Source organism: Microtus oregoni, unplaced genomic scaffold (genome assembly GCF_018167655.1).
Source record: "Microtus oregoni isolate MIOR12 unplaced genomic scaffold, Mior012 000163F_ref0000286, whole genome shotgun sequence".
Taxonomy (NCBI): domain Eukaryota; kingdom Metazoa; phylum Chordata; class Mammalia; order Rodentia; family Cricetidae; genus Microtus; species Microtus oregoni.
This window is the reverse complement of record NW_024544818.1, coordinates 472,520-494,690: the sequence shown is the minus strand read 5'-3', so window position 1 is coordinate 494,690 and position 22,171 is coordinate 472,520. Positions and strand designations below refer to the sequence as shown.

At 41.8% G+C, this 22,171-nt stretch overlaps 1 protein-coding gene across 1 annotated transcript; it reads right to left on the bottom strand.

Annotated features, from left to right (window-relative positions):
* Positions 1–307: 307 nt before the first annotated feature.
* LOC121445193 (DNA excision repair protein ERCC-6-like) lies at positions 308–21,836 on the bottom strand. The gene is made up of 2 exons (XM_041647204.1): positions 21,730–21,836; positions 308–4,329 (listed from the first exon to the last, which is right to left on the bottom strand). Exons 1-2 carry the CDS (start codon positions 21,795–21,797, stop codon positions 687–689), a joined length of 3,711 nt encoding a protein of 1,236 aa, XP_041503138.1. The 5' UTR covers positions 21,798–21,836; the 3' UTR covers positions 308–686.
* Between the last annotated feature and the right edge of the window lie 335 nt (positions 21,837–22,171).

Genomic DNA, 22,171 nt, shown 5'->3' with positions numbered 1-22,171 from the left:
CAGATGGATCTCTGTGAGTTTTATGGCAGTCAGGTAAACAGAGTGAGTTTGAGCACAGCCAGGGCTATGTAGAGACTAAAAAAACTTAAAAAGACTAGAAAACTGAACAAAACAAAACAAAAACCAGTAAGTGGCTTTAAAAAAAGCAGACAGTCAAAGGTAAGTGAACTAACTACCCAGGTGGTAGGAAGAGTCACTGCAGGGCAGGCTAGTAGCTGAAGAACGCCAGCACAGGCACCATCTGCAGCCAAGTCGCAGGCACAAACAACACTTTACTACATGTCTCAGGATTTAGGATGCTAAGTGACAAGCTCTTGTAGTAACTAAAGAGTTTTTGTATACGTCTGCCTATCACTTCATGAAAGAAAGTGAACGAACCCTGTCTCAAAAAACAAAAAAAAGAAAAAAGAAAACAAAGAACATGAATGGAGAAGAAAACACTTGAGAAAAGTCACTTTAATTTTCTGATCTGAGCTGACAGACAAGATGGTCCTTTTCAGAGTAAAAAAATAACCCAGATAGTTTCACAAAAACTTTAGGAAGTATCAATTAAAAATACAAAAAAAGTCATCTGAAAGTTTGTATAATATGCCTAAAAGAAAAAATTGAAATATTCAAGGAAAGAAATACTAAACAAAACTTCTGTTCAGTTTCCTTTTAGACATACTAACCAGGCTCTAAAGTTCTCAAGCGTTGTTAAGTTGCTTATATAAACTTAGAGTCATGAGCATGACCTCAGGATCCGCACTCTTTATGTCAAGAGCTTTCACTAAGCAGTTGAGAGCCTCCTGTATCTTCCCACACTCTTTTAGTTCTCTTCCATGAGCTACAAGAGTCTCATAGTCATCAGCAGCCTCCACGGCTGGTTCCTGGGGAGGATCAACCAAAGGGTCGCTCGACAAAGGTTCAGGGGAACAGGGAGAGCTCTTCGGGGTCAGAGGTCTAGGCTCAGACTCAGTCAAGCTGCTCGGCTTGTTTCCTGAAGCCTGTGCTTCCTCAGAAGGATCCTCTTCTGTGTGCACAGAGGCTTCCTCACTGCTCTCTTCTTCCTCTTCTTCCTCATGACCTGGAGCACTCTCCTCCTCACTGCTACTCTCAAGCCTTTCCTCCATATCTTCCACGTCATCTAAAACCACATTGATCAGAGACCTCCTAGAAGCCAGAGATCTCCTAGAATCTAAGGATATATTCACACTATCAGTTATTTTTGGTGAAAAGAACCTTCCAGGTGGACTTTTGTCATCTTTGGGAGATGAAGCATCAAATTGTTTCACAGATGAGAACTGATAGGGAGAGGTGCTAAATGAACTTGTGCTGGAAGTACCTTTAAAAGCATCTTCATCTTCAGTGTCTGAGAGGATCCTTCTAGCTTTGCTTCTGGTTTTCACAATAATCATGTCTGGTTCTTCATCACTCTCATTAAAAGAATCAAAACTGCGATTAACTGCTGACTCTGCCCTAGTGTTAGCTGCAGGGCTTTGCGAGCTATTTTCTTTCTCAACAAGTCCCAAAAACTTGGAGAGATTTTGTCTATTGTCTGCGGAGTCTTCCAGGAGAAGATTGAAATCACATGCATACTCTGGTGGTGACTCTGAAAGGTCCTCTTTCAACTCCAACTGGGCCTCGCTAGCTTGAGCACCCTGCAGTGCACTAGGAGATGCTGACAAGACATCAGATATTTCTATCACGTGCGCATCTGATTCTATGTTTTGATTTTCATCTGCTGTGGGACTACTATCCTGTAGATCTAAATTTGACCCAAGATCAGCCTTCATGGATTGTCTAGGTAAATAATTAAAACTTCCCAGGAGGTTCTCCGGCAGGGCCTCTTGTCCAGGTGATGCTTGTGATGCCTTCTTTTGCATAGCTTCATTTCCAGCTGCAAAACATTCTGCAGGTCCCAGTGAAGAGTCAGTCCAAATTCCTCCCTCCTGGGGTGAAGTAGCTCCAGTGTCAGCATCCAATGTACTTTCATAGTGGTGCCCATCACCTTGCAGCAAAGTAACATCAAGTGACTTGGAGGGATCTTGGGACTCATCTTGGGACTCACTCTCAGAAGACTGATCACCAATGCTTATACTGGCCATCTGAGAACTGATAGCCTCTACCTGAGTAGGATTAGTCAGAAGGTGTGATGGTTGAGGCCGGGGTTTGTTCAATTCAGGACCTTTCTTATTCCGTTGAGAAGAAAATGCATGTGCTCTGAGCAAGGTCTCTTCATTTCCAGTTTTTTGTCTTTCCATTGTATTTTGAGATTCAAATTCAACAAGCAATTGGGCTTTCTGCACTCTCTGTTGAATGTACGGAGACTCTTCTACCATGGCAAGTTCTTCTTTAACAGACAGCTCATGAGTGAAGATCAAATCATGGTCTGAGATTCCTGCTATGTTCAGTGAGTGTAGGTAGGCAATATGCTCATCTAGTTTCTCATCAGATCTCCGCTGAGCAGCATGCAGAGACTGAAGCTGCAGCTGGGTTGCAGAGTTCTGCAGATCCCCAACTGTGAAGAGCTCTCTTAACTCTTGTTTGCTAAAATAGCGGAATGGGTTCTTCTTATCACCAGTACTTTGTCTGATTAACGAGTCCTTGAAAATCTGTCTTCTATATATTTTTTCCTCTACAGTCCCACAAGTGATTAGGCGATAAACCACAACATTCTCTTTCTGTCCAATTCGGTAAACTCTATCCACAGCTTGAGCATCAGTTGCAGGGTTCCAGCTAGGGTCAAAAATGACCACTCTAGTTGCTGCAGTTAATGTTAGACCGACACCACCAACTTGAGTGGTAAGTAGAAAAACAGAGTATTCTTTATTTTGCTGGAATAACTGAATTCTTTTTTCTCGTTCCCAAAGATGAGTAATTGTGCCATCAATCCGTAACATCTTAAAGTGCTTATTCTTTAAAAGGCGCTCAATGATGTTGAGAATTTGTCTTGACTGAGAAAACACCACAGTTTGATGCCCTTCATCTTGAAGTCTCTCTAGCAGGGCCATTAAGAATATCATTTTTCCAGACTCTTCCATCAGTACCCTGTCAGTTAGGTGATCAATGCTGTTCACATCTGAGGTATCTCCTTGCTCATTTTCATCCCGAGCAGACAATGTGGCAGTCCCTAAATTGAGCAAATGACAAGCTCGTGCAGACAGCAGCCTAGGGTGATCACAGAGTTTCTTTAAGACACCCAGCTCAGCCAGAGGTGAGCGTGTCTCCATTAGTAACTCCTTGATGTGATCTAAAGACACGAACTTCCTATAAATCTCCTCTTGTAAAGGCACAAGAGGTATCCAAACAATGAAATCATTTTTCCTGGTAAAGGAAGGCATCTCACAAATGCCTTCAACACCTGGATTCTTTTCACTAAGCCTGGCCTCTGGCTTATCTGCCTTTTTCGTTTGCACTTCTTCTTTGGTCCTCCTGAGAAAATAGGGTTTTATGATTTCCATTAAATTTTCAGATATCTTAAGTCCCAAGGCTTTTTCCCCAGGGGTAGCATCCTTCTCTCTTGCTCTAATAATAGGATTTTCATATTCCATTTTAAAAGTTTTTAATGTTCCTAACAAGGAGCCTTGGCAAGCAAAATCAAATAAGGACCATAGTTCTTGCAAATTATTCTGGATTGGTGTTCCTGTGAGGAGGAGGCGATTACTTGCGGGAACAGCACAAGCACATATTGCTGACTTGGTGGAGGCACTTTTGATCTTATGGGCTTCATCAAGAATGACATAGTCCCATACAAATGTTTGGTCATTAAAGCTTGCAAGTTGCTTCCAATTATTGATTAGCATCTGGTAAGTAGTGATAATAACGCCGCTCCTTTGTTGAATCCGTGTCAGGTTTCTAGTGCGTTCATCCTTGCTGGAGCCATGAAAGGTTTTGACTCTCATTCCTGGTGTCCAATTGGCAAATTCTTTGACCCATGTATTAATGAGACTGGTTGGCATGATCAATAGCACATGATTCACAAGTGAAGCATCAAACATACCAGACAGGAAAGCAATGATCTGAACAGTCTTTCCTAATCCCATATCATCTGCTAAGATGCCCCCTTTTCTTTGATCCTTATACAGGCTGTAGAGAAAGGCAATGCCTTCTTTCTGATGCTCAAAGAGTTTCTCATACAGCTCCCGATAAAGCATCAAGCCAGAGTTGCACACATCTGTGAATTCGTCATCACCATCTTCTTCTGCCAACTGCTCCAAAGCTTCCTGCAGTTTTTGGATTCTGCTGATCACCTTTTTGGTGGGAAAAATATCCTTTGCCAAATTGAAAAGTTTCAATGATTCTTCCAGATCTCCATTCTTAGCTGCTTCTTTGGCTTCTTGCACATATCTATTTGGGAAAAAAAGGTAAAGAAATAAGACATGGGACTAGGGGTGTAGCTCAAGTGGTAAAATACTTGCTTGGCATAAAGGAGCCTCTAGGGTCAGAGTCCATTTTTTAATCCAGACTGTAGTGGGCTTTAAAAAAAAAGACAGTTTCAAGTACCCCATGCAGTTCTTCTTAAACTCACTATATAGCCAAGGGTGACCTTGAACTTATCTCTCCCTAGCCTCTGACCCCTAACCCACCTCATGAGTGCTGGGAATTATAGGCATGTGCTATGCCCAATTTTATATGAGGTGCTGGGAGACAAACTCAGGGCTTTGTGCATGCTAGGCAAGCATTTTACTAGATGAGGTTCATTCAGCCCTGTAACTAAATTGGGTTTCTAAAGCCTTTAATTCAGGACGGCAGAGATTAGCACAGAAAAAAAATACATACTTGTACTTCAAGCACTTCAGAGGCTGAGACAAGAGGATTAAGAGTTCCAGGCCAGGGCTGGTGAGCTGGCTCAATGGGTAGAGGGGTTGCCACCAAGCCCTGAGTTTGATCCTTGGAATCCACATAGAAGAGGGAGAGAACTGACTTCCTCAGGTTGTCCTCTGACCTGCAAACATGCTGTCATGTGCATCTACTCACCTACACTCAAAATAGCTAGCTGGATGGAGGAATGGATGGATATAAAAAGGCCTTTTTAAGTTCTAGGCCAGCCTGGGCTAGAGTTAATTCCCTGCCTCAAAACAAACACAAAGAAGAACTACAGTTGGAGATGTTAGTGTATGTCTATAATATCAACCCTTGGAAAGTAGAGACAGAATTAGGAATTTAAGGCCATCCTCAGCTACAAAGCAAATCTAACACCAATCTACGTTACATGAGACTCTAGTTCAAAAAACACAAAATAAAAATGAACAATGGATATGAATAAATGCTCAATATTATTAGTAGGGAAATACAAATCAAAACTACAATGAGACTCCATCCTGGCCCAGCAAGATAGCCCAGCTGGTAAAGGCACTTTCAGCCCAGGCCTTACAACCTGTGTTCACTCTCTAGAAGCCATTATAGAAGGAAGTCCCCAGAGCTGTACTCTGACCTCTGCACATACATACACACACGCACGCACGCGCGCGCGCGCGCACACACACACACACACACACACTAACAATAAGTAAAAAAATATAAGAAACTCCATCTCACCCAACTTAGAATAACCAAGACAAATGCTGACAAGAAAGCAAGAATTCTGGGGTAGGGAGCAGTCTTGACATACTGTTTGGAATATACAACAGTACAGCCTCTATGGAAGACAATATGGAGGTTCCTCAAAAATGAGAACAAAAATACTTTATAGAACTGGGTGTGGTGGTGTAAGCCTTTAGTCCCAGCACTCAGGAGGCAGAGGCACACGATCTGTGAGTTCTAGGTCAGCCTGGGCTACAAAAGCTAGCTCCAGGACAGTCTCCAAAGACACAGAGAAACCCTGTCTTGAAAAACAAAACAAAACAAAAACCATTAAAAGGGAAATAAGAACATAAAAAGATGTTAGTCATGGGGAAATGCAAACCAAAACCACAATAAGGCACTACTTTATAACCCTCTAGGGCTGGAGAGGCGATGGCTAAATGTTACGAATTTCTTTGGAGGGTAATGAAAATATCCTAAAATTAGCTATGTGAAAGGCATACAATTATTTGAACACACCACTTCCACAACTATGTGAATATAATGAATGTCACTGAACTGTATAGTATCACTAGGAGAAATGCCTGGCATAAGCATTCAATGAAGGTGTTAACTCAAAAATGTCTATGGTGGACCCATAGTCTACAAAATTTAAGCTGCTTAATCTGGTAGTACAAGTCCTCTCTGACATATCCTACGACCCCTCTGTCTTTACTAGTCACTACCTACCTTAGATATTTTTGTTTTAGAGACAGGGTACTCCTATATAACCCTGGCTATTCTGAAACTCACTGTGTAGACTGGACCAGACTGATCTGGTCTCACACTCAAAGGTCTGCCTGCTTCTGCCTCCTGAGTGCTGTGATCAAAGGCCTATACTATCATACATTACAAGTTTTATTCTAAGTCCTTACACCATTACGTTTTTCTGTGTCCTCTAAGTACAAACTCGCACCACCACTCTCTTTCTAGAACACTCCCCTCTCTCACTGTGCTAACTTCACCTCACTCATCATTTTCAGAGGCAGGTGTGGTACCTCACATCCGTAATTCCAATGACAGCAGGAACATCATGAGTTAAAGGCCAGCCTGAGCTATACACTGGCTCAAAAGGCAAAAAAAAAAAAAAAAAAAAACAAGGCTAAAAAACATTGATTCTCAGGCTAAGATATCTAATTCAATGGTAGAACACTTGTCTAACATTCACAAGGCTCTAGGTGTAATCTCCATTACACAAAGACAAGTAAAGATGACTCTTAAATTTTCTATAGACATTCTTGGGAAGGGGCTTGTTAAGACACAAATCTCTGGGTTTCAACATTAGATTTTTTGACTCTCTGTTCGAATTTAAGAATTCACAGACCCATAAAAGTAACTAGGTGATTGACACTAATGCTTTTCACCCAGAGGCCACACACAAATATTTATATGCACAATAGAGTACTACTCAGATATTACTAAGAAGATCATCAGGTATAGTAGTACACAACGTTAATTCTAGCACAAGGAGGCGGAGGCAGAGGCAGACTGATCTTTAAGTTTGAGGCCAGCTTGATCGACACAGCAGTTCCAGGAAATTTTGTTGTTTGCAAAAAAACAGATGGTATTACAAATCATTTTAAATATGGATAATGGGGAAATAATACAATCAACATACTGTCTATACACACACACATATTAAAGTGTCATAATGAAACCCATTATTTTATATAATTAATACATACCAGTTTTTTTAAAGTTTCTTAAAAGATACAGTTCAGGTCTCACTTAAGGTTTTTTTCTTACCCCATGCCCCAGGTGGATCTGTTATTCTGCCTCAATATTCCCAATAAGTGTACTTAGTGTGTCTTAGGGTAACTATTGCTATGATACACCATGACCAAAAACAACTTGGGAGGGAAAAAAGTTTATTCAGCTTACACTTCCACATTGCTGTTTACCACTAAAAGAGGTCTGGACAGGAACTCAAACAGGGAATGATCCTGTAGGCAGGAGCTGATGCAGAGGCCATGGAAAGGTGGAATATTATTTTAACTAGGCAAAGATGTGTTGTGTTTGTTTATACTGCAGAATATTACTGTAACTATGTGAAGGTGTGTTACATTTGTTTATGCTGCCTTTGTTAAGGATGTAAAGATGTGTTGTATTTGTTTCACCTTGCCTGCCGAAGGCCGACTGGTCTAATAAAAAGCTGAACAGCCAATATCTAGGCAAGAGAGGGACAGGTGGGGCTGATGGGCAGAGAGAATAAGTAGGAGGAAAAATCTAGGCTCTAGAGGGGAGAGAATGAGGGAGAAAGAGAGGGACACACCTGAGGCCAGAAGTCAGGCAGCCACTCACCACAGCCAGCCAGCCAACAGAAACAGTGAAAGTAGAAAAGAAAAGAGCTGCCGGGCGGTGGTGGCGCACACCTTTAATCCCAGCACTCGGGAGGCAGAGGCAGGTGGATCTCTGGGAGTTTGAGGCCAGCCTGGTCTACAAGAACTAGTTCCAGGACAGGCTCCAAAGCTACAGAGAAACCCTGTCTCAAAAAACAATAAACAAAAAATAAAGAAAGGTAAAAAGCCTTGAGGCAAAACAGATGAAGAGAAACAGGTTATGTTATAAGAGCTAGTAAGAAACTAGCCTAAGCTATGGCTGAGCATTCATAACTAATAATAAGTCTCTGTGTCATGATTTAGGAGTGGTTGGTGGCCCAAAAGAAAAAAAGCTGGTAGAACACACACACACAAAATGTTTTAAACTTTGCAATGTGAAGACAGTTCAGCCAGAACAGTGCTTGCTCTACAAGCATGAAGACTTGAGTCTGCTCCTCAGTACCCATGCAAAAAGTGGGAGTAGTGGCATGCACTTGTTATCCCAAACTTGAGGGGTGGAGACAGGAGGGTCCCTGAGTCTTGATGGCCAGTCAGCCTAGCTTAATTGGTGAGTTCCAAATCAATGTGAGACCCTATCTCAAAAATCAAGGTGGACAGAGGCTTAAGAATAGCAGCTGAGGTTGTACCTACGTCCACACGATATACACATATTATGCACATGCACCCACACACCTATATACCTAACACTCTACACAAACACACACACAGAGAGAGAGAGAGAGAGAGAGAGAGAGAGAGAGAGAGAGAGAGAGAGAGAGAGAGAGAGAAACACGCACACAAATCATCACACACCATTAGAAGATCAAGGGGTTAGGACTTTGAGCTTGTGGTGGTTGGTTTTGTCAACTTGACACAAACCTATACATATAACTTATATACCAACCTATAACTTATCTTTTTTTTTTTTTTGGTTTTTCGAGACAGGGTTTTTCTGTGGTTTTGGAGCCTGTCCCGGAACTAGCTCTTGTAGACCAGGCTGGTCTCGAACTTGCAGAGATCTTCCTGCCTCTGTCTCCCGAGTGCTGGGATTAAAGGCATGCGCCACCACCGCCCAGCTTAACCTATAACATATCTGAGAAAAGGGATTTTTTAATTTTTTTTTTGAGACAGGGTCTCTCTGCTCTGAAACTCACAAAGAAGTGCCTGCCTCAGCCCCCCAAGTCCCCAAGTGCTGGGATTAAAGGTGCACACTGCCAGTCTGGTTGGAAAGAGGGAATCTTAACCGAGAATGCTTCCATAAGGCGGTCTTGTAGTCGAGTCTGCGAATGTAGTGTTTTAATGATTGATGTGGGAGGTCCCAGTTTCACTGTGGCAGTGCTACCTCTGGCCAGGTGGTCCTGGGGCTTGTTAAAAAAAAAAGCAGGTTGAGCAAGCCACTAGCAAGGAAGTCAGTACACAGCACTTCTCCACGGTTTCTGCTCCAGTTCCTGCCTTGACTTCCCTTCCTTCATGATGGACTGTAAGGTGAAATAAACCTTTCCCTCTGAAGTTGTTTTCGTCATGTTTTATCACAGCAATAGAAACTGACGGAATTGCTTGAAAGTATGTGTGCTAATGTGTGAATAGCCTCTGCCCATCTGGTGTCAGCAATGATCTATGTTGTGATAGTAAAGGAGAAGCTGGGAACGAGGTCGATGCTTGTTTTTCTTATAATCATCAGAATTTCTGTATTTTTTTTTTTTTTGGATTTTTTCGAGACAGGGTTTCTCCGTAGCTTTTGGTTCCTGTCCTGGAACTAGCTCTTTTAGACCAGGCTGGCCTCGAACTCAGAGAGATTCGCCTGCCTCTGCCTCCCGAGTGCTGGGATTAAAGGCGTGCGCCACCAACGCCGGGCAGAATTTCTGTATTTTAACAGCAATTCATGGATACTGAACTTGCAAAGGTAAGTGACTAATGACAGATTGTGGGAGCCAAGTTTCTGACTGCTGCAGTAGGAGTTTTACAGAGGCATGGCAAGAGCTATCCACAGAGATACAGATCAGAGTTGGGGACAAGAGTACAAATCCATGTCTACTTTAATGTAGATAGAAATGGTTATAAAGAAATATATATATGGATCATTATATATATCTACTCACTTTCTGTCATAAAAGAGGGTCTAGAAGCAATGATAGTAACAATAAACATACTTAGTACCACACCGAGGAGTCTAATATAACTCCACAATCAAAGAAACCAGTTCTCTGAAAACATGGATGATTCTAGGACCACAGCAAAAATTAAACTATGTAAGAACTTGGAGTCCAAAAGAGTAGGTTATTTTGTGATTTAAATACACGGAGTTAATGGGGTATGGTGGTACACTGCTATAATCCCAGAATTTCAAAAGTAAAAGCAGGATGATCAAGAGTTCAACCAGCCTGGGATACAAGAGACCCTGTACCAAAACCAAACCAAAACAAGAAACAAAAACCCAAAAAAACTAACTCTATAATGATGTGGATATGTCAAACTGACTCAGGAATCAACTGAACCAGATCACCATGCTTGGAGATAGAACACTTGAATTGTAGTATAGAACTCAAAAGTATGAAATAAATGTCCATGAGCCCATAGCAATAAAATCGAGTAAACAAACAAGTAAATAAATATGGAGACAAATCTCCCACACAGAAGAACGTCAAATAAGGTAAACATTCTACTCTCAATGAGATAAGGTCTAATTCTTACTCCTTAAATGTATGCTGCACATTACGACATGCTAACAAATGGTGCAGTATGGAAAGGGGTCCCTCCGATGAAAATTAACCTTATATATTGATCAATTGGCAAGCCAAACTTAAGTCAGGTGATCAAGGTCAACAGAGCTGGGTGTAGTGGTCTACCTTTAGGAGGCTGAGGTAGGCAGATCTGAGCTCAAAGTCAGACTGATTACATAGTGAGCTCCAGGCCAGTCAAAACCAAAAAAAGTCAACAGAAAAATGTCACACTGATAATATGTATCTTTTTGTGTTGCTTAGCTTTTTCATCACTGTGACAAAATATCAGAGAAACCAATTAAAGAAGAATGAAAAGTAGACAGAAAACAGGATATTCAAGACTACTACTATATATCCCCAACATACTACTTCCTCATCATGGGGGGGGGGGGGGTGCAAGTTTGCAAAGAATTGCAAAGAATTAGACTATGACCAGTGAGCCCTCTGATCAATATTAGTATTACTCAAAGTTGGAAAACTTCCTTGCTTTTATTATTATTTTTTAGATATCTGTTAGTTTTCTTTTTGTTTGTTTTGGTTTTTTTGAGACAGGGTTTCTCTGCATAGCCCTGACTGTCCTGGAACTCACTCTGTAGACCAGGCTGGCCTCGAACTCACAGAAATCAACCTGCCTCTGCCTCCTGAGTGCTGAGAATAATGGCGTGTGTCACTACTGCCTAGCAACCTGTTTGTTTTTGAGACAGAGAAAGAAAGAGTATAGATTTGGGTGGTGGTGAAGTAGGGAGATTCGAGGAGGAACTGGGAGAAAAGAAAGGGTGACTGGAATATACTGTATGAAAAAAATCTATTTTCAATTTTCAAAATAAAATTTAAAAAGTAATTAAAATCCCAGGGTCTTTCTATGTAGCCCAGACTAGCCTCTACTTCCCCCACCAGCTTTAAAGGGTATTTTTTTTGACTAGGTGGCAGCACACATCTTGAGTCCCAGCACCCAAAAGGCAGAGGCAGGTGGATCTCCGAGTTCGAGGCCAGCCTGGTCTACAGAGTGAGTTCCAGGACAGCCAGGGCTGTTATACACAGAGAAACCCTGTCTCAGAAAAACAAAAAATATGGGCCTGGAGAAATGGCTCAGCGGTTGAGAGCATTGACTGCTCTTCCAGAGGACCCGGGTTCAATTCCCAGCACCCACATGGCAGCTCACAACTGTCTGAAAATGCAGTTCCACGAGATCTGACACCTTCACACCAATGCACATAAAATAAAGTTAAATAAATCATTAAAAATAAATTTAAAAAAAAGAAAAGCAAAAAATAAAACAAAAGTATTTCTTGTCTGTTTTCTAGCAACAACAAAAGTTAGATAAAAGTCCTTATACAGAGCCTCATGAAGAGTTCATCTGTACTAACAGGACACAGAGCTGGAAATACAGTGGGAACCACACCGGGGCATGAGTTGACAGGGAGAAGCTTGTGACTGCTTCTATCAACCCAGTGAAACTGGAAGCACGGTCATAGGTTCAGAAATGAGGGAGGCATTGAGGCTTTGAAAAGCAGAATGATAAGAAACAACCACCTAATAGAACAGATTAGTGGATACATTAGAGAAATATAGTCTGCCAAGTAATATTATGAGCCTTCTTGACAGTAATTATGGATGATTCTCCATATCTATGGTTTATACATCCTCAAATTCAACTAACAGTGGACTGAAAATATATGGAAGGATGGAGAAATGGCTCAGTGGCTAAGAGCATGTAATGCTCTTGCAGAGGAGGAACCAGCTTTGGTTTCCAGCACCTTTATCAGAGGAAGCTACAACAGCCCATAACCCAGGCAAATTCAATATACTTTTCTATTCTCTGAGATCACCTGCACTCACATAGACACACACATAGAAATAATGGCGCCAAGGTGACCTTTGCTAACACAAGGTAAAAAAGCCCTTACAATAAATCATAAAAAGACCCAACCTATATTAATTTGGGGTCAAGGATGTGTTTGTGTTCTTTTTCACAAAAAAAGCCATAAAAAAGCTAAATAAGATGACTACATATACAGTAAAAAAATGACAAACCAGATAACATCATAGCTACAAACACACCATAGAGGAGTTAAAAAAGAGTCCATGGTCCAGTCTTCCCTGCCCCCAACAGAGAGGAGTGTCTGATTACAGAGCCTGTTACCACCACTCTACACTGCAGGGTGCCATGCTGCACTGAGGGACAGATGCTGAGCTGCTTCCAAACACTTGGGACACACAGAGGCCCTGGTGAGATGACCTAACCACAATGACTACAATTTTCTGCAGTTTAAATCCTGTTTGCTTTGGAGCTGAGATGCAGACTAAACATTTAACTATTTTAATCAATCTCATTTTGATTAAATAATTAAACCTAAAAACTAAGTTTTCCCCTAAAAAAAAAAAAGACTCAAAATAATAACCAAAACCCCTCTTCACTTAAGAAGGGGACAGACTAAGGGTTTAACTGCTGTTCAGAGACTAAAACTGGTATTTAATAACAACAATGTCATTATACTCTTACCGGTATTGACCTAATATTTGTAACTACATATAAAATGTTAAAAAAGTTGGTACTGACCAAAAATGCTAAAAATTATGGTACTAACAAAGATATTTTAAAAAGTTGGTATTGACCAACAATACAAAAAATTATGATATTAACCTGTCAAATGCTAAAAAAAAAGTTTGACACATTCTATAAATGTTGGGACTTAATACATATGTTAAAAATTTTAGATACTGATACAATATAAAAGATTTAAGGGGGGGCTGGAGAGATGGCTCAGAGGTTAAGAGCACTGGCTGTTCTTCCAGAGGTCCTGAGTTCAATTCCCAGCAACCACATGGTGGCTGACAACCATCTGTACTGAGATCTGGCGCCCTCCTCTGGCGTGTGGGCATACATTGAGGCAGAATGTTGTATACATAATAAATAAATAAATCTTTAAAAAAAAAAAGATTTAAGGGGCTGGAGAGATGGCTCAGTGGTTAAGAGCACTGTCTGCTCTTCCAGAGGTCCTGAGTTCAATTCCCAGCAACCACATGGTGGCTTCCAAACCATCTGTAATGAGATCTGGCACCCTCCTCTAGCGTGTGGGTATACATGGAGGCAGAAAGTTGTATACATAATAAATAAATAAATGTTTAAAAAAAAAAGATTTAAGAGTTAGCTCAAGTTGTCTGTGTGGGGAAAAAAAGATTTAAGAGCTACTCTAAACTAGCTTAAAAAAACATTCTCAAATCAGGTAATTCTCTTAAAATAGGAGACTATAGTCTTTGGGAGAATAATTATTCATAAAGCATTATAATTTATCCTAACAAAAAAGCATGGCTCTAAGACACAGAGCCCAAAGGTATCTCTCTCCATTAATCTCTTTTCTTCACAGAGATCAGCAGTCAATGACAGGTTTAAAGTGTCTTCTTCTCAGATGCCTAAGACAGAAGCTCACATATATAAATGCCTGTTCCAAAGACAAAAAATATAAATAGAAGTCTTTGCCCAAGCCAGGCATAATCATCCTGTCCTGTTACAGAAACACAGGTTTTATTAAAATTAATAAGAAAGAATAAATTGTCGGCCCATTCTTCTATATGGTATGACAGCCAAGCTATCAAGCCATAGGACACACCTAAGATGGGTCACATAAACTTCCAGACAGGCTGTCACTAAGCTAAAAAAGGTCAGGATATTTTGCTCCTTTCTTTGTAATTTAGAGGATGCCAAATAGAGATGTTAATTCAGCCTATGTATGACAGGTAGCATACAAAACAAACAGGTAGTTGTGGATGTGACAAAAAGCCATTCACCTGGTTACCTAGGAGACAAAATGCTAATGATTTTCCCACTCAGTTAAGTTTTGGTATAAAGACTATTTAAAAAATAAAAAAAAATTCTTCAAAATGTAAATTCAAGACTTCATGAGGGACCACTAAAAATTTCCCTCCCGATAAAGCCATGTGAGTTGTCTTTATTCCCGCGCCTCCACGCCGGTCCGGGGAGAGATAGTTTATGTTGGGGTCTGGTCAAAAAAAAAAATAATTAAGGGTCTGGACTAACATTGGACCCCAACACTTTTCTGTTCTCTGAGGTCACCTGCACTCACATAAACACGCACAGAAATAATTTAAAAATAAAACAAATCTAGTATTTTTAAAAAGAAGTTATTAGGGAAAAAAACAATAACTGGTATTGAATATGCAGACTTTTTTGCTTATCATTAGTCCCTAAACAGAACAACTTAATTACTATGTACATAGATTTACATTGTATTAGGCATTATAAGTAATACAGAGATGATTTAAACTAGGACACAGATATGATATCATTTTAAATGAAAGACTTGAGGGAGGTAGAGGCGGTCAGATCTCTGTGAGTTCGAGGTGAGCCTGGTCTACAGAACGAGTTCCAAGACAGGCTCCAAAACTACACAGAGAAATTCTATCTCAAAAAAAAAAAACAAAAAAAACAAAAAAAAGGAAAAAAAAAAGAATGAGAGACTTGAATACCTGCAGGGTTTTTTTTTTTTTTTTGTATTCAAGGGAAATCTAGAACTGATCTCTAAGGACACAGAGAGGGACAACTATGTTATCTTAAAACTACTTATCTTCTTATTTTGTGTTTTGCCTACATGTACGTCTGTATACAGTGTGCATACATTTCCTATGAACCCCCTGGAACTAGCATTTCAGATGGAAGCTGCCATGGGGGTATTGGAAATTAGACCTCTTAAGCGCTGAGCCACCTGTCTAGTTCTGCATTATCATTTTGTTGGTTTTTAAAGATATGTTTATTATGTATACAGTGTTCTGTCTGCATGTATGCCCACAGGCCAGAAGATAGCACCAGATCTCATTATGATGGTTGTGAGACCAATGTGGTTGGTTGCTGGGAATTGAACTCAGGACCTCTGGAAGAGCAGCCAGTGGTCTTAACCGCTGAGCCATCTCTCCAGTCTGTATTATCATTTTTGAAACAGGGGTCTCACTCTATGGCTTAGTCTGGACTGGAACTCACTATGTGGCCCAGGCTGATCTCAAACTTAACACAATTGACACAACCTCCTGAGCACTGAGATTATAGGCATAGGCCACCATAAAGGTGCACATTACCTTTTTTGTTAGTTTTAAGATATGATCTCATTATGTAGATCAGGCTGGGAATGAACTCACAGAAATCCTCTTGCTCCTGCCTCCAAGTGCTAGGTGTGCAGCACCCTGCTCATTGCCACATATTACCTTCTATCCTATGGTTCTGTAGAAGTCTACCACAAGTCTTATTGAGCTAATAATCAAGGTACCAGTAGAACTGCATTCCTTTCTGGAGGGTCTAAGAGGAAGAATCTTTTCTTTCCAGCTTCTAGAGGCTGCTCACATTTCTTAGATCACAGCCACTTCCATCTCACCAGTCAGCAAAAACCTGCTGAGTCCTCCTTTAGAGCATAATTTGGCTCTCCTACCTTTCTCCACCACTTTTAAGGACCCTTGCAATTATCTGGAGGAAATTTCACTGTTTTAGGGCCAACTGTTAGTGACCTTGATTCCATCTTGCCCCTCAACACTTTCTTGTCATATAAGATAATATCCACAACTTCCAGAAATACCACACGAAGGTTGTAGTCTTGTCAAGAGGGTAAAAATACAGGGGGTCAGGGAAGAGAAAGTTACAATTACAAGCAAGGAAGTTTCTATATTACTGACTCTAAACTTCAGAGCTATGTAAGGAGGGAAGTGTGAACCCAAGCAGAGTAAGGAAGAGTGAAAAGTACTGTAGAGCCCAGTGCTGTCAAATGGTTATTCACATTGGCATCCTATCCTAAGTAAGGTAAGGGAGAGTGGAATGCTTAAAATTTAGATAAAACGTGAGTCTAGCAAGGCAGTGATGGTGCACGGCTTTAATCCTAGCACTGGGGAGGCAGAGGTAGGCAGATCTCTGTGAGTTAGAGGCCAGCCTGGTCTACAAGGAGTTTCAGGACAGCCAGGGCTACACAGAGAAACCCTGTCTCAAAGAAAAAAAAATTGAGTCTAGTCAGGCATGGTGGAACACACCTGTAATCCTGGCACTTGGGAGGTAGAGGCAGAAGGACCAGAAATTCAATTAGAGGCCAGCCTAGGCTATGTGAGACCTTGTCTCAAAACAACAACAACAAAATGTGATTCTAGCTGGGCGGTGGTGGCGCACACCTTTAATCCCAGCAGTCAGGAGGCAGAGGCAGGCGATTTCTGAGTTCGAGGCCAGCCTGGTCTACAAGAGCTAGTTCCAGGACAGGCACAAAAAAACTACAGAGAAACCCTGTCTCGAAAAAATCCAAAAAAAAAAAAAAAAAAAAAAAAAAACAAACCCAAAAAGCCAGAGTGTTAAATCCAAATCACCTAGGGAAATACAAGCTCCATTTGCTCATTAACATTTACTACATTTGGTTTGTTTGGTAAGCTACCACGTGGATGTTGTGTTTGTTTTCAGAGGTTCACCAGGATAGCTGGGACTATAGGGGTGAACCCCTGCAGCTGGCTGCCTTCCTCTTTTTTTTTTGGTTTTTGTTTTTGGTTTTTCGAGACAGGGTTTCTCTGTGGCTTTGGAGCCTGTCCTGGAACTAGCTCTGTAGACCAGGGTGGTCTCGAACTCCCAGAGATCCGCCTGCCTCTGCCTCCCGAGTACTGGGATTAAAGGCGTGCGCCACCACCGCCCAGCGCTGGCTGCCTTCCTATTTATCTCACTCTCTTCTTCCTTCTTTCCATATTTCTGCCTTTCCTTCCTTTATCCCTCAGCCCTCCTGGCTAAGCCTTTGAGTGTCAGATATTACCGGTGAATGCCACCAGGCCCACCTAGGAAACTTTTTAAGCAACTGGCCCCCAGCCTGGGAAATGCTTGGGAAAGTTTGACGTAGGTTTGAAGGTGGATTATCTTTTCAGTCAAAAAGTTTTATGAATGCTGACTGAACAGCGGGGGTCTGAAAGGTGTTTAGGAGCACCACGAGAAAGCTTCCAAAGTTTCTTAGGGAAAGGGGATATTTTATACTTTGGGAAAGTGACCTTCGTTAATGTGTACCCTGTGTCTTTAGAGAGGGAAGCAGGACAATCATGACTTAAGTTACACAATGGGGATCACGCTTTCTCTGGGTAGGGGAGTGGGGCTTGGTTACTGTGACCTATCAACAAGACAGTGGTCAGGCTGCTACCAACCCCCAGGCAGCAGGGGGCACTGGGTGTTCTTGTCCTGCTTGCAGGATTACAGGTGTGTACCACAGACCTCTACTAGCATTATCAGGAAACTGTGTAACCTAGAAGATGGGGCCCAGGTGAGGAAGCCAGTGACTCTGAGTGTACCCAGGAGGGGTATGCATTGCCCCAGGTCACTCCCCTTCCCTTCCTATTCCCTCTGTTATGCTACTTCCTCATGAAGCTCCTGCCTTACCCAAGGAAGGCCTAAAAGCAATGCAGCCAGCCAAGTATTACCAAAACCTCTAAAATCATAAGCCAAAATAAATATCTGTTGTTGTTTTGGTTATAGAGACAGTTTCTCTATGTATACCCCTGGCTGTCCTGGAACTCAATCTGTAGACCAGGCTGGCAAGAAATTCAAAGATCCCACCTGCCTCTGCCTCCCAAGTGATGGGATTAAAGGTGTGCACTACCACTGCTCCGGGAGAACACATAAATCTTAAGCTGTTTTTTAAAGGTATTCTTTTATAGGTATTCTGTTATAGCAACAGAAAGTGACTAACATAAAGCAAACTTGCTGAGAGTTAATCCCTTCATGAGGAGAGAGCCCCTGATACCCAGTCCACTACTTCTCAAGACCATTATCAACATGTAGAAAAATGAAAATAGACCCATATCTATCACCATGCACAAAATTCAAGTCCAAATGAATCAAAGACCTCAAAATAAAGCCAGCCACATTGAACCTTATAGAAGAGAAAGTGGGAAGTACACTTGAACGCATTGGCACAGGGAACCACTTCCTAAATATAGCCCCAGCAGCACAGACAATGAGAGAAACAATTAGTAAATGGAACCTCCTGAAACTGAAAAGCTTCTGTAAAGCAAAGGACACAATCAACAAGACAAAATGACAGCCTACAGAATGGGAAAAGATCTTCACTAACCCCACATCAGATAGAGGTCTGATCTCCAAAATATACAAAGAACTCAAGAAATTGGGCACCAAAAGATCACATAATCCAATAAAAAAAAAAAATGGAGTACAGACCTAAACAGAGAACTCTCAACAGATAAATCTAAAATGGCTGAAAGACACTTAAGGAAATGTTCAACACCTTAGTCATCAGAGAAATCAAATCAAAACAACTCTGAGATTCCATCTAACACCTGTAAGAATGGCCAAGAACAAAAACACTGATGACAATTTATGCTGGAGAGGTTGTGGGCTAAAGGGAACACTCCTGCATTGCTGGTGGGAATGCAAGCTGGTACAGCCCCTTTGGATGTCAGTGTGGCGATTTCTCAGAAAATTAGGAAACAACCTTCCTTAAGACCCAGTAATACCACTTTTGGGTATATACCCAAAGGATGCTCAATCGTGCCACAAGGACATGTGCTCAACTATGTTCATAGCAGCTTTGTTTGTCATAGCCAGAACCAGGAAATAACCTAAATGCCCCTCGATCAAAAAACAGATAAGAAAAATGTGGTTACATTTACACAATGGAGTACTACACAGCGGAAAAAATAATGACATCTTGAATTTTGCAGGAAAATGGATGGAGCTAGAAAACACTATTTTGAGTGAGGTGACCCAGACACAGAAAGACAATTATCACATGTTCTCACTCATAGGTGGTTTTTAAACATAAAAGCAAAGAAAGCCAGCCCACAAACCACAACCCCAGAGAATTTAGACAACAATGAAGACAGTAAGAGAGACTTACATAGATCTAATCTATATGGGAAGTGAAAGTAGAAAAAGACAAGTTCTCCTGAGTAAATTGGGAGCATGGGGACCTTGGGGGAGGCTTAAAGGGGGGAGGGGAGCAGAGAAAAATGTAGAGTTCAATAAATATCAAAAAAAAAACTTGTGCTGGGTGGTGGTGGTGGTGGTGGTGCACACCTTTTATCCTAGCACTCAGGAGGCTGAGACATACAGATCTCTGTGAGATCGAGGCCAGCCTAGTCTACAGAGTGAGTTCCAGGACGGCCAAAGCTACACAGAGAAACCCTGTTTTGAAAAGTATGCATGTGCTCATTTTTCTCTGTTCTTGACTGTGAATATGATGTGACTTTTCCACAGTCATGGACTATAGCCTGGAAGTAGATGCTAAAACAAACCCTTTCCATCCTAAAACAAAACACAACTTGAATACTTGCTGGATATGCTGACACACCTGTGTCCCAGAAATGGCCCCCATAAGGACTGTTTGCTCTAGCCTGACAAATAAGCTATTTGTATTACTTTAGGAAACCAGGCTATGTTATAAGCTAAATAAATGAGGACAAAAAGTAAATAAAATCTTCTGTGCATCAAATAACACACAAGAAGGCATCTCACACAATAAAATGTTTTATGGAGAGAAAGGGCAGGCTGTCTCGAAAACCCAAACCAAACCAAACAAAAAAACAACAAAAAGAAAAGAAAAACAAGTAAACCAGCCATTTATTTTTAATTAAATTAAATTTTAAGTTTGATTTAATCAAATCTTGTTGAAAATTACAACCTTTGAGATATTTAACTTCGAACGCCACAGAGTTTTATACAGAGAGAGTCATTGTGAAGACAGGAGAGTCAACTCTCTTGTGAAGCACACACCCTGTACTGCCTCTACTTACAGACTCCAGGTCTAAATATCCACACACTCGCTAACTTTGCTTCTCTCTGGTTTGTCATGAAATCCTTTTTCTACATTTTTACCCAAGAGAAGGTCCCTTAAGGGAGACCTCCTCAGAATACCGGTGGTTCTGACCACTACCAACACCAAACTTTAATTCCGTAGGACTGGGTGTTACACACCTGCAATACTCTGGAGGCTGAGAGAGAAAGACAAGAGTTCAAGAGCAGCCTGGGTTACACATGGCAAAACCCTGCCTCAAAAAAACTACAAGTTAACAACATGCACTCCATGCTGGAGATATGACTTGGTGATTAAGAGCACTAACTGCTTTTCCAGAGGACCCTGGTTCAGTTCCCAGGACAGAATGCCACACACCCCACTATAGTTGCGATTTTCTTTCCTCTACTGATAAGTGGTTTTGAGCATCCTCTCATGTGCTTGTTTGCCACTATTAGTATGCTTTTAGGAAAAATGCCTACAAGTCCTCTGCTTATGTTTTACGCAGATTTTTAAAAAATTAGTTTTATGGGCATTCGTGTTTTGCCTGCATGTATGTGTGTGCACCACTGTGGAAGCCGGAAGAGAGTATAGGATCCTGCACGACTGGAGTGACAAGCAGTTGTGGGTCACTATATGAATGCTAAAAACCGCACCTGGGTCCTCTGGAAGTGCCAAAAGTTAGTACTCTTAACCTCTGAGCCAACTCTCCAACCCTGTACTACAATTTTTAATAGTTAAATATTCCTCTCCACATTACCAAGCTCCGGGTCAGTCATCTGGTGAAAGCTTGCTTATTCAGGCCCATTTCTTAACGGTTCCGTTTCTGGCTGATGCCTTCCCTTCGCTCACCGACCATTATAACTGGTCATTCTTTCATTTAAAGACAAGACTCTGATCAGGAAGCGAAGCATTTGACAGCATTTATCAAACACTATACAGCATTTCTTTTTCAGATCCCATTTCCACTAACCGATTACTAACAACGTGGGAACCATTTTCCCTCTGTTTTTGCCCAGGCTCAGGTTAAAAAGACTCAAGGACTTCATCAATTAATTGAAATTCGGGCTCTTAAAGAGTTCATTCTGCAGCCGGGAGGTAGTGGCACACGCTTTTAAGCCCCGCACTTGGGAGGCAGAGGCAGGCGGATATCTATGAGTTCGAGGCCAGCCTGGTCTACAGAGCGAGTTCCAGGACAGCCAGGGATACACAGAGAAACCCTGTCTCGAAAGTTATTTGACTAAGATGGGAGGGCGCGGGGTGGGGGTGAGGGAGACGCCGGTCAAATCCACAAACGGTTCCGCGGGGAGCGTGTGGGAGTCATTCTACCCCAACCCCAGGCCAGGGACTGCGAGCTAGACCCGTCCGGAGGCCCAAACATACCTCAGATAACTCTCAGCTAGCCGTGGGTTCAAAGTCTCGACTTCCGCTAAACCTTGGGAAGCCTCCATGGCCGTGGGAAACGGCTTTACGGTAAAGCCACGCTTGAATTTCGCTCGCCCCCGCCTTACTGAGTAAGGCGCACGAACCAGGAGGAAGAGCCAACCGGCCGCCTCCAGGCTGGCCAATCCGGAACCCGGTGCTCCAGCGCGGTTTCCGGAGCCCCGCCCAGAAAGGTCTTGCGCCTGCGCCCTCGAGCACCGGAGCCCGCCGGCTACATTAGCTAGTTTGGCGCCACGTACAGGGCTACGTCGTCACGTGACCGCTCTTGTGTGTTTTTTTTTTTTTTTTTCGTCCCTTCCAAACTGTGCTGCCCGAGGGTGAGAGTGTTGAGGGCGACTTGGAGGGGCTGAGAGATTAAATAAAATGTGCGCGTGTTTCTCTT

What these genes read in the sequence shown, in the direction of transcription:
- LOC121445193 (XM_041647204.1), bottom strand. Translation starts at nt 21,797, where the DNA reads ATGGAGGCTTCCCAAGGTTTAGCGGAAGTCGAGACTTTGAACCCACGG. An exon ending in CTAGCTGAGAGTTATCTGAG is followed by an intron (nt 4,330 to 21,729) that starts GTATGTTTGGGC and finishes TTTCCCAAATAG; the next exon opens with ATATGTGCAAGAAGCCAAAG.